This window comes from Salmo trutta, unplaced genomic scaffold (assembly GCF_901001165.1).
Source record: "Salmo trutta unplaced genomic scaffold, fSalTru1.1, whole genome shotgun sequence".
Lineage (NCBI taxonomy): Eukaryota > Metazoa > Chordata > Actinopteri > Salmoniformes > Salmonidae > Salmo > Salmo trutta.
The window spans coordinates 457,130-473,803 of NW_021823319.1; the positions used below are offsets into that span (position 1 = coordinate 457,130).

At 47.4% G+C, this 16,674-nt stretch overlaps 1 protein-coding gene across 1 annotated transcript in view; it reads right to left on the bottom strand.

Annotated features, from left to right (window-relative positions):
• ryr2a (ryanodine receptor 2a (cardiac)) overlaps window positions 1–16,674 on the bottom strand; it is a gene marked incomplete at its 3' end in the record, with an annotated part of 473,963 nt that overhangs the window by 138,422 nt on the left and 318,867 nt on the right. The window contains 5 exon segments of the mRNA XM_029748619.1: window positions 2,681–2,850; window positions 5,336–5,456; window positions 8,460–8,574; window positions 12,327–12,513; window positions 13,694–13,829. Of these exon segments, the coding sequence (XP_029604479.1) occupies window positions 2,681–2,850; window positions 5,336–5,456; window positions 8,460–8,574; window positions 12,327–12,513; window positions 13,694–13,829 (729 nt within the window).

Sequence of the window (16,674 nt, forward strand, 5' to 3'; positions counted from 1 at the left end):
ATCTTGGGAAGTCTATTGAAAGAAACAGGGTCTCTCTCTCACCATGTCCAGGAAGGCAGGAGCCAGGAGGTCAGACAGGAAGCCCACCTCCATATATACATATATATTAATATATAATATAGACTCACTGTGTCTACAGGGTTAGAGACTCACTGCGTCTACAGGGTTAGAGACTCACTGCGTCTATAAGGTTAGAGACTCACTGTGTCTATAAGGTTAGAGACTCACTGTGTCTATAAGGTTAGAGACTCACTGTGTCTACAGGGTTAGAGACTCACTGTGTCTACAGGGTTAGAGACTCACTGTGTCTATAAGGTTAGAGACTCACTGTGTCTATAAGGTTAGAGACTCACTGTGTCTACAGGGTTAGAGACTCACTGTGTCTACAGGGTTAGAGACTCACTGTGTCTACAGGGTTAGAGACTCACTGTGTCTACAGGGTTAGAGACTCACTGCGTCTACAGGGTTAGAGACTCACTGCATCTACAGGGTTAGAGACTCACTGCATCTACAGGGTTAGAGACTCACTGCGTCTATAAGGTTAGAGACTCACTGTGTCTATAAGGTTAGAGACTCACTGTGTCTACAGGGTTAGAGACTCACTGCATCTACAGGGTTAGAGACTCACTGTGTCTACAGGGTTAGAGACTCACTGCATCTACAGGGTTAGAGACTCACTGTGTCTACAGGGTTAGAGACTCACTGCATCTACAGGGTTAGAGACTCACTGTGTCTATAAGGTTAGAGACTCACTGCATCTACAGGGTTAGAGACTCACTGCGTCTACAGGGTTAGAGACTCACTGTGTCTACAGGGTTAGAGACTCACTGTGTCTATAAGGTTAGAGACTCACTGTGTCTATAAGGTTAGAGACTCACTGTGTCTACAGGGTTAGAGACTCACTGTGTCTACAGGGTTAGAGACTCACTGCATCTACAGGGTTAGAGACTCACTGTGTCTACAGGGTTAGAGACTCACTGTGTCTACAGGGTTAGAGACTCACTGCATCTACAGGGTTAGAGACTCACTGTGTCTACAGGGTTAGAGACTCACTGTGTCTAAAGGTTAGAGACTCACTGCATCTACAGGGTTAGAGACTCACTGTGTCTACAGGGTTAGAGACTCACTGCGTCTATAAGGTTAGAGACTCACTGCGTCTATAAGGTCAGGGTTAGAGACTCACTGCGTCTACAGGGTTAGAGACTCACTGTGTCTACAGGGTTAGAGACTCACTGTGTCTACAGGGTTAGAGACTCACTGTGTCTATAAGGTCAGGGTTAGAGACTCACTGCGTCTATAAGGTCAGGGTTAGAGACTCACTGCGTCTACAGGGTTAGAGACTCACTGTGTCTACAGGGTTAGAGACTCACTGCATCTACAGGGTTAGAGACTCACTGTGTCTACAGGGTTAGAGACTCACTGCGTCTACAGGGTTAGAGACTCACTGCATCTACAGGGTTAGAGACTCACTGTGTCTACAGGGTTAGAGACTCACTGTGTCTACAGGGTTAGAGACTCACTGCGTCTATAAGGTTAGAGACTCACTGCGTCTATAAGGTCAGGGTTAGAGACTCACTGCGTCTACAGGGTTAGAGACTCACTGTCTACAGGGTTAGAGACTCACTGCATCTACAGGGTTAGAGACTCACTGTGTCTACAGGGTTAGAGACTCACTGTGTCTACAGGGTTAGAGACTCACTGTGTCTACAGGGTTAGAGACTCACTGCGTCTATAAGGTCAGGGTTAGAGACTCACTGCGTCTACAGGGTTAGAGACTCACTGTGTCTACAGGGTTAGAGACTCACTGCATCTACAGGGTTAGAGACTCACTGTGTCTATAAGGTTAGAGACTCACTGTGTCTACAGGGTTAGAGACTCACTGTGTCTATAAGGTTAGAGACTCACTGTGTCTACAGGGTTAGAGACTCACTGTGTCTACAGGGTTAGAGACTCACTGTGTCTACAAGGTTAGAGACTCACTGCGTCTACAGGGTTAGAGACTCACTGTGTCTACAGGGTTAGAGACTCACTGCATCTACAGGGTTAGAGACTCACTGCGTCTACAGGGTTAGAGACTCACTGCGTCTATAAGGTTAGAGACTCACTGTGTCTACAGGGTTAGAGACTCACTGTGTCTACAGGGTTAGAGACTCACTGCGTCTACAGGGTTAGAGACTCACTGTGTCTACAGGGTTAGAGACTTACTGTGTCTACAGGGTTAGAGACTCACTGTGTCTATAAGGTTAGAGACTCACTGTGTCTATAAGGTTAGAGACTCACTGCGTCTACAGGGTTAGAGACTCACTGTGTCTACAGGGTTAGAGACTCACTGTGTCTATAAGGTTAGAGACTCACTGTGTCTATAAGGTTAGAGACTCACTGTGTCTATAAGGTTAGAGACTCACTGTGTCTACAGGGTTAGAGACTCACTGTGTCTACAGGGTTAGAGTCTCACTGTGTCTATAAGGTTAGAGACTCACTGTGTCTACAGGGTTAGAGACTCACTGTGTCTACAGGGTTAGAGACTCACTGTGTCTATAAGGTTAGAGACTCACTGTGTCTACAGGGTTAGAGACTCACTGTGTCTACAGGGTTAGAGACTCACTGTGTCTACAGGGTTAGAGACTCACTGTGTCTACAGGGTTAGAGACTCACTGTGTCTATAAGGTTAGAGACTCACTGTGTCGAGCGAGGCAGCAGCCCTAAGGTCGGGCAGGAATCCGACCTCCAGCAGATGAAGTAGGAAGTTCTGGTCCTCTATCCCGTAGACCCGGTCCAGGAACAGCACCATGGCTGCCTTGTGGTCCGGACAGAACCCAGCTGACATATCAGGTTCAACCACTGATCCATCTGGAAACACATAACAGACAGACCAGAGACAGGGTTCAACCACCGATCCATCTGGATACACATAACAGATAGGCCAGAGACAGGGTTCAACCACCGATCCATCTGGATACACATAACAGACAGACCAGAGACAGGGTTCAACCACCGATCCATCTGGATACACATAACAGACAGACCAGAGACAGGGTTCAACCACTGATCCATCTGGATACAGATTGGAAACTATATTTTAGTTCAGTTTAACAGAGTAGTGGATGGTTTTAGGCCAGTCTAACATAGTAGTGGATGGTTTTAGGTCAGTTTAACAGAGTAGTGGATGGTTTTAGGCCAGTTTAACAGCGTAGTGCATGGTTTAGGCCAGTTTAACAGAGTAGTGGATGGTTTTAGGCCAGTTTAACAGAGTAGTGGATGGTTTTAGGCCAGTTTACCAGAGTAGTGGATGGTTTTAGGCCAGTTTAACAGAGTAGTGAAGGGTTTTAGGCCAGTTTAACAGAGTAGTGGATGGTTTTAGGTCAGTATGGTTTTAGGCCAGTTTAACAGAGTAGTGGATGGTTTTAGGTTAGTTTAACAGAGTAGTGTATGGTTTTAGGTCAGTATGGTTTTAGGCCAGTTTAACAGAGTAGTGGATGGTTTTAGGCCAGTTTAACAGAGTAGTGGATGGTTTTAGGCCAGTTTAACAGAGTAGTGGATGGTTTTAGGTCAGTTTACCAGAGTAGTGGATGGTTTTAGGTCAGTTAACAGAGTAGTGGATGGTTTTAGGCCAGTCTAACAGAGTAGTGGATGGTTTAGGCCAGTTTAACAGAGTAGTGGATGGTTTAGGCCAGTTTAACAGAGTAGTGGATGGTTTTAGGTCAGTTAACAGAGTAGTGGATGGTTTTAGGCCAGTCTAACAGAGTAGTGGATGGTTTTAGGCCAGTTTAACAGAGTAGTGGATGGTTTTAGGCCAGTCTAACAGAGTAGTGGATGGTTTTAGGCCAGTTTAACAGAGTAGTGGATGGTTTTAGGTCAGTTTAACAGAGTAGTGGATGGTTTTAGGTCAGTATGGTTTTAGGCCAGTTTAACAGAGTAGTGGATGGTTTTAGGCCAGTTTACCAGAGTAGTGGATGGTTTTAGGTCAGTTTAACAGAGTAGTGGATGGTTTAGGCCAGTTTAACAGAGTAGTGGATGGTTTAGGCCAGTTTAACAGAGTAGTGGATGGTTTTAGGTCAGTTTAACAGAGTAGTGGATGGTTTTAGGTCAGTTTAACAGAGTAGTGGATGGTTTTAGGCCAGTTTAACAGAGTAGTGAAGGGTTTTAGGTCAGTTTAACAGAGTAGTGGAGGGTTTTAGGTCAGTTTAACAGAGTAGTGGAGGGTTTTAGTTCAGTTTAACAGAGTAGTGGATGGTTTTAGGCCAGTTTAACAGAGTAGTGGAGGGTTTTAGGTCAGTTTAACAGAGTAGTGGATGGTTTTAGGCCAGTTTAACAGCGTAGTGGATGGTTTTAGGTCAGTTTAACAGAGTAGTGGATGGTTATAGGCCAGTTTAACAGCGTAGTGCATGGTTTAGGCCAGTTTAACAGAGTAGTGGATGGTTTAGGCCCAGTTAACAGAGTAGTGGATGGTTTTAGGCCAGTTTACCAGAGTAGTGGATGGTTTTAGGCCAGTTTAACAGAGTAGTGGATGGGTTTAGGCCAGTTTAACAGAGTAATGGATGGTTTTAGGCCAGTCTAACAGAGTAGTGGATGGTTTAGGCCAGTTTGCCAGAGTAGTGGAGGGTTTTAGGCCAGTTTAACAGAGTAGTGGATGGTTTTAGGCCAGTTAAACAGAGTAGTGGATGGTTTAGGCCAGTTTAACAGAGTAGTGGATGGTTTTAGGTCAGTTTAACAGAGTAGTGGATGGTTTTAGGCCAGTTTAACAGAGTAGTGGATGGTTTTAGGCCAGTTTAACAGCGTAGTGCATGGTTATAGGCCAGTTTAACAGAGTAGTGGATGGTTTTAGGTCAGTTTAACAGAGTAGTGGATGGTTTTAGGCCAGTTTAACAGAGTAGTGGATGGTTTTAGGCCAGTTTAACAGAGTAGTGGAGGGTTTTAGGCCAGTTTAACAGAGTAGTGGATGGTTTTAGGTTAGTTTAACAGAGTAGTGGATGGTTATAGGCCAGTTTAACAGAGTAGTGGATGGTTTTAGGCCAGTTTAACAGAGTAGTGGAGGGTTTTAGGCCAGTTTAACAGAGTACTGGATGGATTTAGGCCAGTTTAACAGAGTAGTGGATGGTTTTAGGCCAGTCTAACATAGTAGTGGATGGTTATAGGCCAGTTTAACAGAGTAGTGGATGGTTTTAGGCCAGTTTAACAGAGTAGTGGAGGGTTTTAGGCCAGTTTAACAGAGTAGTGGATGGTTTTCAGGGCCCACTGTGCAGAACTCCCTGCTGCTCCAGCTCGGATGGACCTTGGGCAATACCTTATACCCCTGCAATGCCTGAGAGGTATAGCGGGAAGAGTTTCCACCCACCTTTGGCCAGAGTTGGCATGGGAAAGGGTATGCTGATCACTCCTTCCAGGTCCTCTATAGGGATCAGGGAACGTAGGATGGCTCTTATCCTTATGGCCTCTCCCTTCCCTGCATGGATCAGCTGGAAAACACAACACCCCTTCTCAGAGAACGCCTGCATCGCAAAGGTAATGTGCCTTAATGTGTCTGGGCCCCAGGAAGAGCAAGGCAGCAGCTAATGAGGGTCCGTAATAACGACAAAATACAACTACAAATGCCCCCCTACTCCCTATATAGAACACTATAGAGCACTACTTTATACTACAGCCCTATTCCCTATATAGAGCACTACTTTATACTACAGCCCTATTCCCTATATAGAACACTACTTTATACTACAGCCCTATTCCCTATATAGAGCACTACTGTTGACCAGAGCCCTATTCCCTATATAGAACACTACTGTTGACCAGAGCCCTATTCCCTATATAGAACACTACTGTTGACCAGAGCCCTATTCCCTATATAGAACACTACTGTTGACCAGAGCCCTATTCCCTATATAGAACACTACTGTTGACCAGAGCCCTATTCCCTATATAGAACACTACTGTTGACCAGAGCCCTATTCCCTATATAGAGCACTACTGTTGACCAGAGCCCTATTCCCTATATAGAACACTACTGTTGACCAGAGCCCTATTCCCTATATAGAGCACTACTGTTGACCAGGGCCCTATTCCCTATATAGAACACTACTGTTGACCAGAGCCCTATTCCCTATATAGAACACTACTGTTGACCAGAGCCCTATTCCCTATATAGAGCACTACTGTTGACCAGAGCCCTATTCCCTATATAGAGCACTACTGTTGAACAGAGCCCTATTCCCTATATAGTGCACTACTGTTGACCAGAGCCCTATTCCCTATATAGAGCACTACTGTTGACCAGAGCCCTATTCCCTATATAGAGCACTACTGTTGACCAGAGCCCTATTCCCTATATAGAGCACTACTGTTGACCAGAGCCCTATATAGAGCACTACTGTTGACCAGAGCCCTATTCCCTATATAGAGTACTACTGTTGACCAGAGCCCTATTCCCTATATAGAACACTACTGTTGACCAGAGCCCTATTCCCTATATAGAGCACTACTGTTGACCAGAGCCCTATTCTTTATATAGAGCACTACTGTTGACCAGAGCCCTATTCCCTATATAGAGCACTACTGTTGACCAGAGCCCTATTCCCTATATAGAACACTACTGTTGACCAGAGCCCTATTCCCTATATAGAACACTACTGTTGACCAGAGCTCTATTCCCTATATAGAACACTACTGTTGACCAGAGCCCTATTCCCTATATAGAGCACTACTGTTGACCAGGGCCCTATTCCCTATATAGAACACTACTGTTGACCAGAGCCCTATTCCCTATATAGAACACTACTGTTGACCAGAGCCCTATTCCCTATATAGAGCACTACTGTTGACCAGAGCCCTATTCCCTATATAGAGCACTACTGTTGACCAGAGCCCTATTCCCTATATAGTGCACTACTGTTGACCAGAGCCCTATTCCCTATATAGAGCACTACTGTTGACCAGAGCCCTATTCCCTATATAGAGCACTACTGTTGACCAGAGCCCTATTCCCTATATAGAGCACTACTGTTGACCAGAGCCCTATATAGAGCACTACTGTTGACCAGAGCCCTATTCCCTATATAGAGTACTACTGTTGACCAGAGCCCTATTCCCTATATAGTGCACTACTGTTGACCAGAGCCCTATTCTTTATATAGAGCACTACTGTTGACCAGAGCCCTATTCCTTATATAGAGCACTACTGTTGACCAGAGCCCTATTCCCTATATAGAGCACTACTGTTGACCAGAGCCCTATATAGAGCAGTACTGTTGACCAGAGCCCTATTCCCTATATAGAGTACTACTGTTGACCAGAGCCCTATTCCCTATATAGAGCACTACTGTTGACCAGAGCCCTATATAGAGCACTACTGTTGACCAGAGCCCTATTCCCTATATAGAGCACTACTGTTGACCAGAGCCCTATTCCCTATATAGAGCACTACTGTTGACCAGAGCCCTATATAGAGCACTACTGTTGACCAGAGCCCTATTCCCTATATAGAGCACTACTGTTGACCAGAGCCCTGGCTAAATGGCTGGCAGAAGATTTGAAAAATGATCAGAAAACCTCAACTTGGCCAACGATGAAATGTTGAAATGAAATGAGGGTTAGAGACTTTCTTTATTAAAGTGTAATTTAGCCAGTCTACCATCACTCCCTCTCTACCATCACTCCCTCTCTACCATCACTCCCTCTCTACCATCACTCCCTCTCTACCATCACTCCCTCTCTACCATCACTCCCTCTCTACCATCACTCCCTCTCTACCATCACTCCCTCTCTACCATCACTCCCTCTCTACCATCACTCCCTCTCTACCATCACTCCCTCTCTACCATCACTCCCTCTCTGTGCTCCAGCATGACCCTGGTTCTTACAATGGCCCAGTCTCAAATAGCACCCTATTGGTTCTTACAATGGCCCAGTCTCAATTAGCACCCTATTGGTTCTTACAATGGCCCAGTCTCAAATAGCACCCTATTGGTTCTTACAATGGCCCAGTCTCAATTAGCACCCTATTGGTTCTTACAATAGCCCAGTCTCAAATAGCACCCTATTGGTTCTTACAATGGCCCAGTCTCAAATAGCACCCTATTGGTTCTTACAATGGCCCAGTCTCAATTAGCACCCTATTGGTTCTTACAATGGCCCAGTCTCAATTAGCACCCTATTGGTTCTTACAATGGCCCAGTCTCAATTATCACCCTATTGGTTCTTACAATGGCCCAGTCTCAAATAGCACCCTATTGGTTCTTACAATGGCCCAGTCTCAATTATCACCCTATTGGTTCTTACAATGGCCCAGTCTCAAATAGCACCCTATTGGTTCTTACAGTGGCCCAGTCTCAAATAGCACCCTATTGGTTCTAAGACTGCCTGTCCATTTGTAAGTCAGTCTGTCTGTCTGTCCGTCCGTCCGTCCGTCCGTCCGTCTGTCTGTATCCTGTCTGTCTAAGGCGTTGACTCCTCCTCTATCTGTGACTCACGTGCATCTCAGGTGCGCAGCGCCCCAGCAGGTCTATGAGGGCGGCGTAGAAGGTCATTATAGCGTTTCCCATGTGAATAGTGTCATCCTCCTCATCCTCCAATAACACCTCACTGCTGAGGACACACACACACACACACACACACACACACACACACACACACACACACACACACACACACACACACAGTACAAGTCAAAAGTTTGGACACACCTACTCATTCAAGGGTTTTTCTTTATTTTTACTATTTTCTACATTGTAGAATAATAGTGAAGACATCAAAACTATGAAATAACACATATGGAATCATGTAGTAACCAAAAAAAGTGTTAAACAAATCAAAAATATATTTTAGATTCTTCAAAGTGGCCTCCCTTTGCCTTGATGACAGCTTTACACACTCTTGGCGTTCTCTCAACCAGCTTCATGAGGAATGCTTTTCCAACAGTCTTGAAGGAGTTCCCACATATGCTGAGCACTTGTTGGCTGATTTTCCCTTCACTCTGCGGTCCGACTCATCCCAAACCATCTCAATTGGGTTGAGGTCGGGTGATTGTGGAGGCCAGGTCATCTGATGCAGCGCTCCATCACTCTCCTTCTTGGTCAAATAGCCCTCACACAGCCTGGAGTTGCGTTGGGTCGTTGTTTCTGAGTCTGACGCCTGATAATAGTAGGGCAGACTATCTCAGGGACTTTTATAGGACACCTGGTAGCATGGCCAGACAGAACAGGAACACTGATGAGTAATGAGGACATACTCTGGTGCAGGGGAGGCAGGAGAGAGTCCAGAGGGAGGGAGAGTGGACATACTCTGGCGCAGGGGAGGCAGGAGAGAGTCCAGAGGGAGGGAGAGTGGACATACTCTGGCGCAGGGGAGGCAGGAGAGAGTCCAGAGGGAGGGAGAGTGGACGGCGGAGAGAGAGAGAGAGAGAGGGGGGGGGAGGGGGGGAGGTAGTGATGGAGTTGGAGGGAGAGGAGGGAGAGAGCGAGTGAGAGAGAGCGAGTGAGAGAAAAAAGGTGAGAGAGAACGGGACAGAGAGAACGGGACAGAGAGAGAACGGGACAGAGAGAGAACGGGACAGAGAGAGAACGGGACAGAGAGAGAACGGGACAGAGAGAGAACGGGACAGAGAGAGAACGGGACAGAGAGAACGGGACAGAGAGAGAACGGGACAGAGAGAGAACGGGACAGAGAGAACGGGACAGAGAGAGAGAGAACGGGACAGAGAGAACGGGACAGAGAGAACGGGACAGAGAGAACGGGACAGAGAGAGAACGGGACAGAGAGAACGGGACAGAGAGAACGGGACAGAGAGAGAACGGGACAGAGAGAGAACGGGACAGAGAGAACGGGACAGAGAGAACGGGACAGAGAGAGAGAGAACGGGACAGAGAAAACGGGACAGAGAGAACGGGACAGAGAGAACGGGACAGAGAGAGGTACTGTAGAGGTAGGAGAAGAACCCACCCCTACAGTGTTAGGGTTAGAGCTAGCCCAGTTCAATGGAACCTACAGTGTTAGGGTTAGAGCTAGCACAGTTCAATGGAACCTACAGTGTCCTGCTATGTCAGGGGTATCTACAGTGTCCTGCTATGTCAGGGGTATCTACAGTGTCCTGCAATGTCAGGGGTACCGACAGTGTCCTGCTATGTCAGGGGTACTGACAGTGTCCTGCTATGTCAGGGGTACCGACAGTGTCCTGCTATGACAGGGGTACCGACAGTGTCCTGCTATGACAGGGGTATCTACAGTGTCCTGCTATGACAGGGGTACCTACAGTGTCCTGCTATGGCAGGGGTACCAACAGTGTCCTGCTATGACAGGGGCTCCTACAGTGTCCTGCTATGACAGGGGCACCTACAGTGTCCTGCTATGACAGGGGTACCTACAGTGTCCTGCTATGACAGGGGTACCTACAGTGTCCTGCTATGACAGGGGTACCTACAGTGTCCTGCTATGACAGGGGCACCTACAGTGTCCTGCTATGACAGGGGTACCGACAGTGTCCTGCTGTGACAGGGGTACCTACAGTGTCCTGCTATGACAGGGGTACCTACAGTGTCCTGCTATGACAGGGGCACCTACAGTGTCCTGCTATGACAGGGGTACCGACAGTGTCCTGCTGTGACAGGGGTACCTACAGTGTCCTGCTATGACAGGGGTACCTACAGGTTCCTGCTATGACAGGGGTATCTACAGTGTCCTGCTATGACAGGGGTACCTACAGTGTCCTGCTATGACAGGGGTATCTACAGTGTCCTGCTATGACAGGGGTATCTACAGTGTCCTGCTATGGCAGGGGTATCTACAGTGTCCTGCTATGACAGCGGTACCTACAGTGTCCTGCTATGACAGGGGTACCTACAGTGTCCTGCTATGACAGGGGTACCTACAGTGTCCTGCTATGACAGGGGTACCTACAGTGTACTATGACAGGGGCATCTACAGTGTCCTGCTATGACAGGGGTACCTACAGTGTCCTGCTATGACAGGGGTACCTACAGTGTACTATGACAGGGGCATCTACAGTGTCCTGCTATGACAGGGGTACCTACAGTGTCCTGCTATGACAGGGGTACCTACAGTGTCCTGCTATGACAGGGGTACCTACAGTGTACTATGACAGGGGCATCTACAGTGTCCTGCTATGAAAAGGGGTACCGACAGTGTCCTGCTATGACAGGGGTACCTACAGTGTCCTGCTATGACAGCGGTACCTACAGTGTCCTGCTATGACAGCGGTGACAGGGGTACCTACAGTGTCCTGCTATGACAGGGGTACCGACAGTGTCCTGCTATGACAGGGGTACCTACAGTGTCCTGCTATGACAGGGGTACCTACAGTGTCCTGCTATGACAGGGGTATCTACAGTGTCCTGCTATGGCAGGGGTACCTACAGTGTCCTGCTATGACAGGGGTACCTACAGTGTCCTGCTATGACAGGGGTATCTACAGTGTCCTGCTATGGCAGGGGTACCTACAGTGTCCTGCTATGACAGGGCTACAGTGTCCTGCTATGACAGGGGTACCTACAGTGTCCTGCTATGACAGGGGTATCTACAGTTTCCTGCTATGACAGGGGTATCTACAGTGTCCTGCTATGGCAGGGGTATCTACAGTGTCCTGCTATGACAGCGGTACCTACAGTGTCCTGCTATGACAGGGGTATCTACAGTGTCCTGCTATGACAGGGGTACCTACAGTGTCCTGCTATGACAGGGGTACCTACAGTGTCCTGCTATGACAGGGGTACCGACAGTGTCCTGCTATGACGGGGTACCGACAGTGTCCTGCTATGACAGGGGTATCTACAGTGTCCTGCTATGGCAGGGGTACCTACAGTGTCCTGCTATGACAGGGGTACCGACAGTGTCCTGCTATGTCAGGGGTACCGACAGTGTCCTGCTATGTCAGGGGTACCGACAGTGTCCTGCTATGACAGGGGTACCGACAGTGTCCTGCTATGACAGGGGTACCTACAGTGTCCTGCTGGCCTCTGAGGTAGGGGAGGGCCCGTCTCTACAGGGGTACCTACAGTGTCCTGCTGGCCTCTGAGGTAGGGGAGGGCCCGTCTCTACAGGGATACCTACAGTGTCCTGCCGGCCTCTGAGGTAGGGGAGGGCCCGTCTCTACAGGGGTACCTACAGTGTCCTGCCGGCCTCTGAGGTAGGGGAGGGCCCGTCTCTACAGGGGTACCTACAGTGTCCTGCTGGCCTCTGAGGTAGGGGAGGGCCCGTCTCTACAGGGGTACCTACAGTGTCCTGCCGACCTCTGAGGTAGGGGAGGGCCCGTCTCTACAGGGATACCTACAGTGTACTGCCGGCTTCTGAGGTAGGAGAGGGCCCGTCTTTACAGGGGTACCTACAGTGTCCTGCCGGCCTCTGAGGTAGGGGAGGGCCCGTCTCTACAGGGGTCCTCTGATATCTTGATGGCTTCCATCATGGCTGCCAGGAGACCATTCCCCCCTTCTCCGCGCAGGGCGGGGCCAAAGCACTCCGGCCGACGAATCAGCAGCCTCACCACCACGTTGGCGTTCTCCTCCACACTCTCACCTGATAGGACGACAGGTAAATCATGACATCATTCATAACTTCAATACCTCCTACCTGAGATCATGGGTAAAGATGGACTTCAATACCTCCTACCTGAGATCATGGGTAAAGATTGACTTCAATACCTCCTACCTGAGATCATGGGTAAAGATTGACTTCAATACCTCCTACCTGAGATCATGGGTAAAGATGGACTTCAATACCTCCTACCTGAGATCATGGTTAAAGATTGACTTCAATACCTCCTACCTGAGATCATGGGTAAAGATTGACTTCAATACTTCCTACCTGAGATCATGGGTAAAGATTGACTTCAATACCTCCTACCTGAGATCATGGGTAAAGATTGACTTCAATACCTCCTACCTGAGATCATGGGTAAAGATGGACTTCAATACCTCCTACCTGAGATCATGGGTAAAGATTGACTTCAATACCTCCTACCTGAGATCATGGGTAAAGATTGACTTCAATACCTCCTACCTGAGATCATGGGTAAAGATGGACTTCAATACCTCCTACCTGAGATCATGGTTAAAGATTGACTTCAATACCTCCTACCTGAGATCATGGGTAAAGATTGACTTCAATACTTCCTACCTGAGATCATGGGTAAAGATTGACTTCAATACCTCCTACCTGAGATCATGGGTAAAGATTGACTTCAATACCTCCTACCTGAGATCATGGGTAAAGATTGACTTCAATACCTCCTACCTGAGATCATGGGTAAAGATTGACTTCAATACCTCCTACCTGAGATCATGGGTAAAGATTGACTTCAATACCTCCTACCTGAGATCATGGGTAAAGATTGACTTCAATACCTCCTACCTGAGATCATGGGTAAAGATGGACTTCAATACCTCCTACCTGAGATCATGGTTAAAGATTGACTTCAATACCTCCTACCTGAGATCATGGGTAAAGATTGACTTCAATACTTCCTACCTGAGATCATGGGTAAAGATTGACTTCAATACCTCAACCGTAGAAGTATTTAACAGATTGATACTAAATTTCCTTCAACCAACAAATAACCAAGACCATCTACCGACCACAGACAAATGTTATGAATGAAATGAAGGATTATATGAAAATAACCAAGACCATCTACCGACCACAGACAGATGTTATAATGAAATCGGCAACTGCCATAGGTATGGAAATGCACGTGTACCGTTGCAGAACACCGCGAAGCGGAGGAAGTCGAGGTATCTCTCTCCTTCGACGGGGTTCCAGCCGATATCAGGGTACCCTTTAGACACTAGCATGGAGCAGCTCTGGAGACCACAGCCAGCCAAGTACTGCACCACCTAGGGAAGAGGAGGCAGAGGGAGAGGGTTAGTAGGGAAAGGTCTGGGTCAGGACCTCACGCTGTGTCAGAGTCAGCGGAGGAAGGGAAAGTCATGGTGAGGCCAAGTTATGTCACCAAAACGGTCCACGTCATTGGATAATCGATAGGATCCTAATTGACTAAACTAGGATTCCTATTGAACCTGGAGGAGCCCCACGATGGAGGACATCGGAGAGTTCCTAACTGTTAGGACTAAACTAGGATTCCTGAGGAGCCCCACGGTGGAGGACATCAGAGAGTTCCTAACTGTTAGGACTAAACTAGGATTCCTGAGGAGCCCCACGGTGGAGGACATCAGAGAGTTCCTAACTGTTAGGACTAAACTAGGATTCATGAGGAGCCCCACGGTGGAGGACATCAGAGAGTTCCTAACTGTTAGGAATAAACTAGGATTCCTATTGAACCTGGAGGAGCCCCACGATGGAGGACATCGGAGAGTTCCTAACTGTTAGGACTAAACTAGGATTCATGAGGAGCCCCACGGTGGAGGACATCAGAGAGTTCCTAACTGTTAGGACTAAACTAGGATTCATGAGGAGCCCCACGGTGGAGGACATCAGAGAGTTCCTAACTGTTAGGAATAAACTAGGATTCCTATTGAACCTGGAGGAGCCCCACGATGGAGGACATCGGAGAGTTCCTAACTGTTAGGACTAAACTAGGATTCATGAGGAGCCCCACGGTGGAGGACATCAGAGAGTTCCTAACTGTTAGGACTAAACTAGGATTCATGAGGAGCCCCACGGTGGAGGACATCAGAGAGTTCCTAACTGTTAGGAATAAACTAGGATTCCTATTGAACCTGGAGGAGCCCCATGGTGACCTCTACAGTCTGCATATTGCTTCAATGGGACAATTACCATCATTTAATCAACCAAACATTACCATTAGCTTGCTACTGTACCATACAGTACACATCTCTTGTTCACTACTAAAAAGCTACATGTGAGCTTGTCTTACATTAAAGTTTACCTGTCTGTTCCCCTGGCTGTAGTCTTTAAATTGTATTTCTTTATTTTATTTTACCTTTGTTTAACCAGGTAGGCAAGTTGAGAACAAATTCTCATTTACAACTGTGACCTGGCCAAAATAAAGCAAAGCAGTTCGACACATACAACAACACAGAGTTACACATGGAATAAAACAAACATACAGTCAATAATACAGTAGAAAAATAAGTCTATATACAATGTGAGCAAATGAGGTGAGATAAGGGAGGTAAAGGCAAAAAAGGCCACGGTGGCGAAGTAAATACAATATAGCAATTAAAAACACTGGAATTGTAGATTTGCAGTAGGTGAATGTGCAAAGAAGAAATACTTGGGTGCAAGGGAGCAAAATAAATAAATAAATAAATACAGTTGGGGATGAGGTAATTGTTTGGGCTATTTATAGATGGGCTATGTACAGGTGCAGTGATCTGTGAGCTGCTCTGACAGCTGGTGCTTAAAGCTAGTGAGGGAGATATGAGTCTCCAGCTTCAGAGATTTTTTTAGTTCGTTCCAGTCATTTGCAGCAGAGAACTGGAAGGAGAGGCAGCCAAAGGAGCAATTGGCCCTGGGGGTGACCAGAGAGATATACCTGCTGGAGCGCGTGCTACAGGTGGGTGCTGCTATGGTGACCAGCGAGCTGCTTTACCTAGCAGGGTCTTGTAGATGACCTGGAACCAGTGGGTTTGGCGACGAGTATGAAGCGAGGGCAAGCCAACGAGAGCGTACAGGTCGCAGTGGTAGGTAGTATATCAGGCTTTGGTGACAAAAAGGATGGCACTGTGATAGACTGCATCCAATTTGTTGAGTAGGGTGTTGGAGGCTATTTTGTAAATGACATCGCCAAAGTCGAGGATCGGTAGGATGGTCAGTTTTACGAGGTTATGTTTGGCAGCATGAGTGAAGGATGCTTTGTTGCAAAATAGGAAGCCAATTCTAGATTTAACTTTGGATTGGAGATGTTTGATGTGAGTCTGGAAGGAGAGTTTACAGTCTAACCAGACACCTAGGTATTTGTAGTTGTCCACATATTCTAAGTCAGAACCGTAGTGATGCTGGGCGTGCGGGCAGATGTAGGCAGCGATCGGTTGAAGAGTATGCATTTGGTTTTACTTGTATTTAAGAGCAGTTGGAGGCTACGGAAGGAGAGTTGTATGGCATTGAAGCTCGTCTGGAGGGTTGTTTACACGGTGTCCATAGAAGGGCCAGAAGTATACAGAATGGTGTCGTCTGCATAGAGGTGAATCAGAGACTCACCAACAGCAAGAGCGACATCATTGATGTATACAGAGAAAAGAGTTGGCCCAAGAATTTAACCCTGTGGCACCCCCATAGAGACTGCCAGAGGCCCAGACAACAGGCCCTCCGATTTGACACACTGAACTCTATCAGAGAAGTAGTTGGTTAACCAGGCGAGGCAATCATTTGATAAACCGAGGCTGTTGAGTCTGCTGATGAGGATGTGGTGATTGACAGAGTCGAAAGCCTTGGCCAGGTCGATGAATACGGCTGCACAGTAATGTTTCTTATCGATGGCGGTTAAGATATCATTTAGGACCTTGAGCGTGGCTGAGGTGCACCCATGACCAGCTCGGAAACCAGATTGCATAGCGGAGAAGGTACAGTGGGATTCGAAATGGTCGGGAATCTGTTTGTTAACTTGGCTTTCGAAGACCTTAGAAAGGGAGGGCAGGATAAATATAGGTCTGTAGTAGTTTGGGTCAAGAGTGTCCCCCCTTTTGAAGAGGGGGATGACCGCAGCAGCTTTCCAACCTTTGGGAATCTCAGACGACACGAAAGAGAGGTTGAACAGGC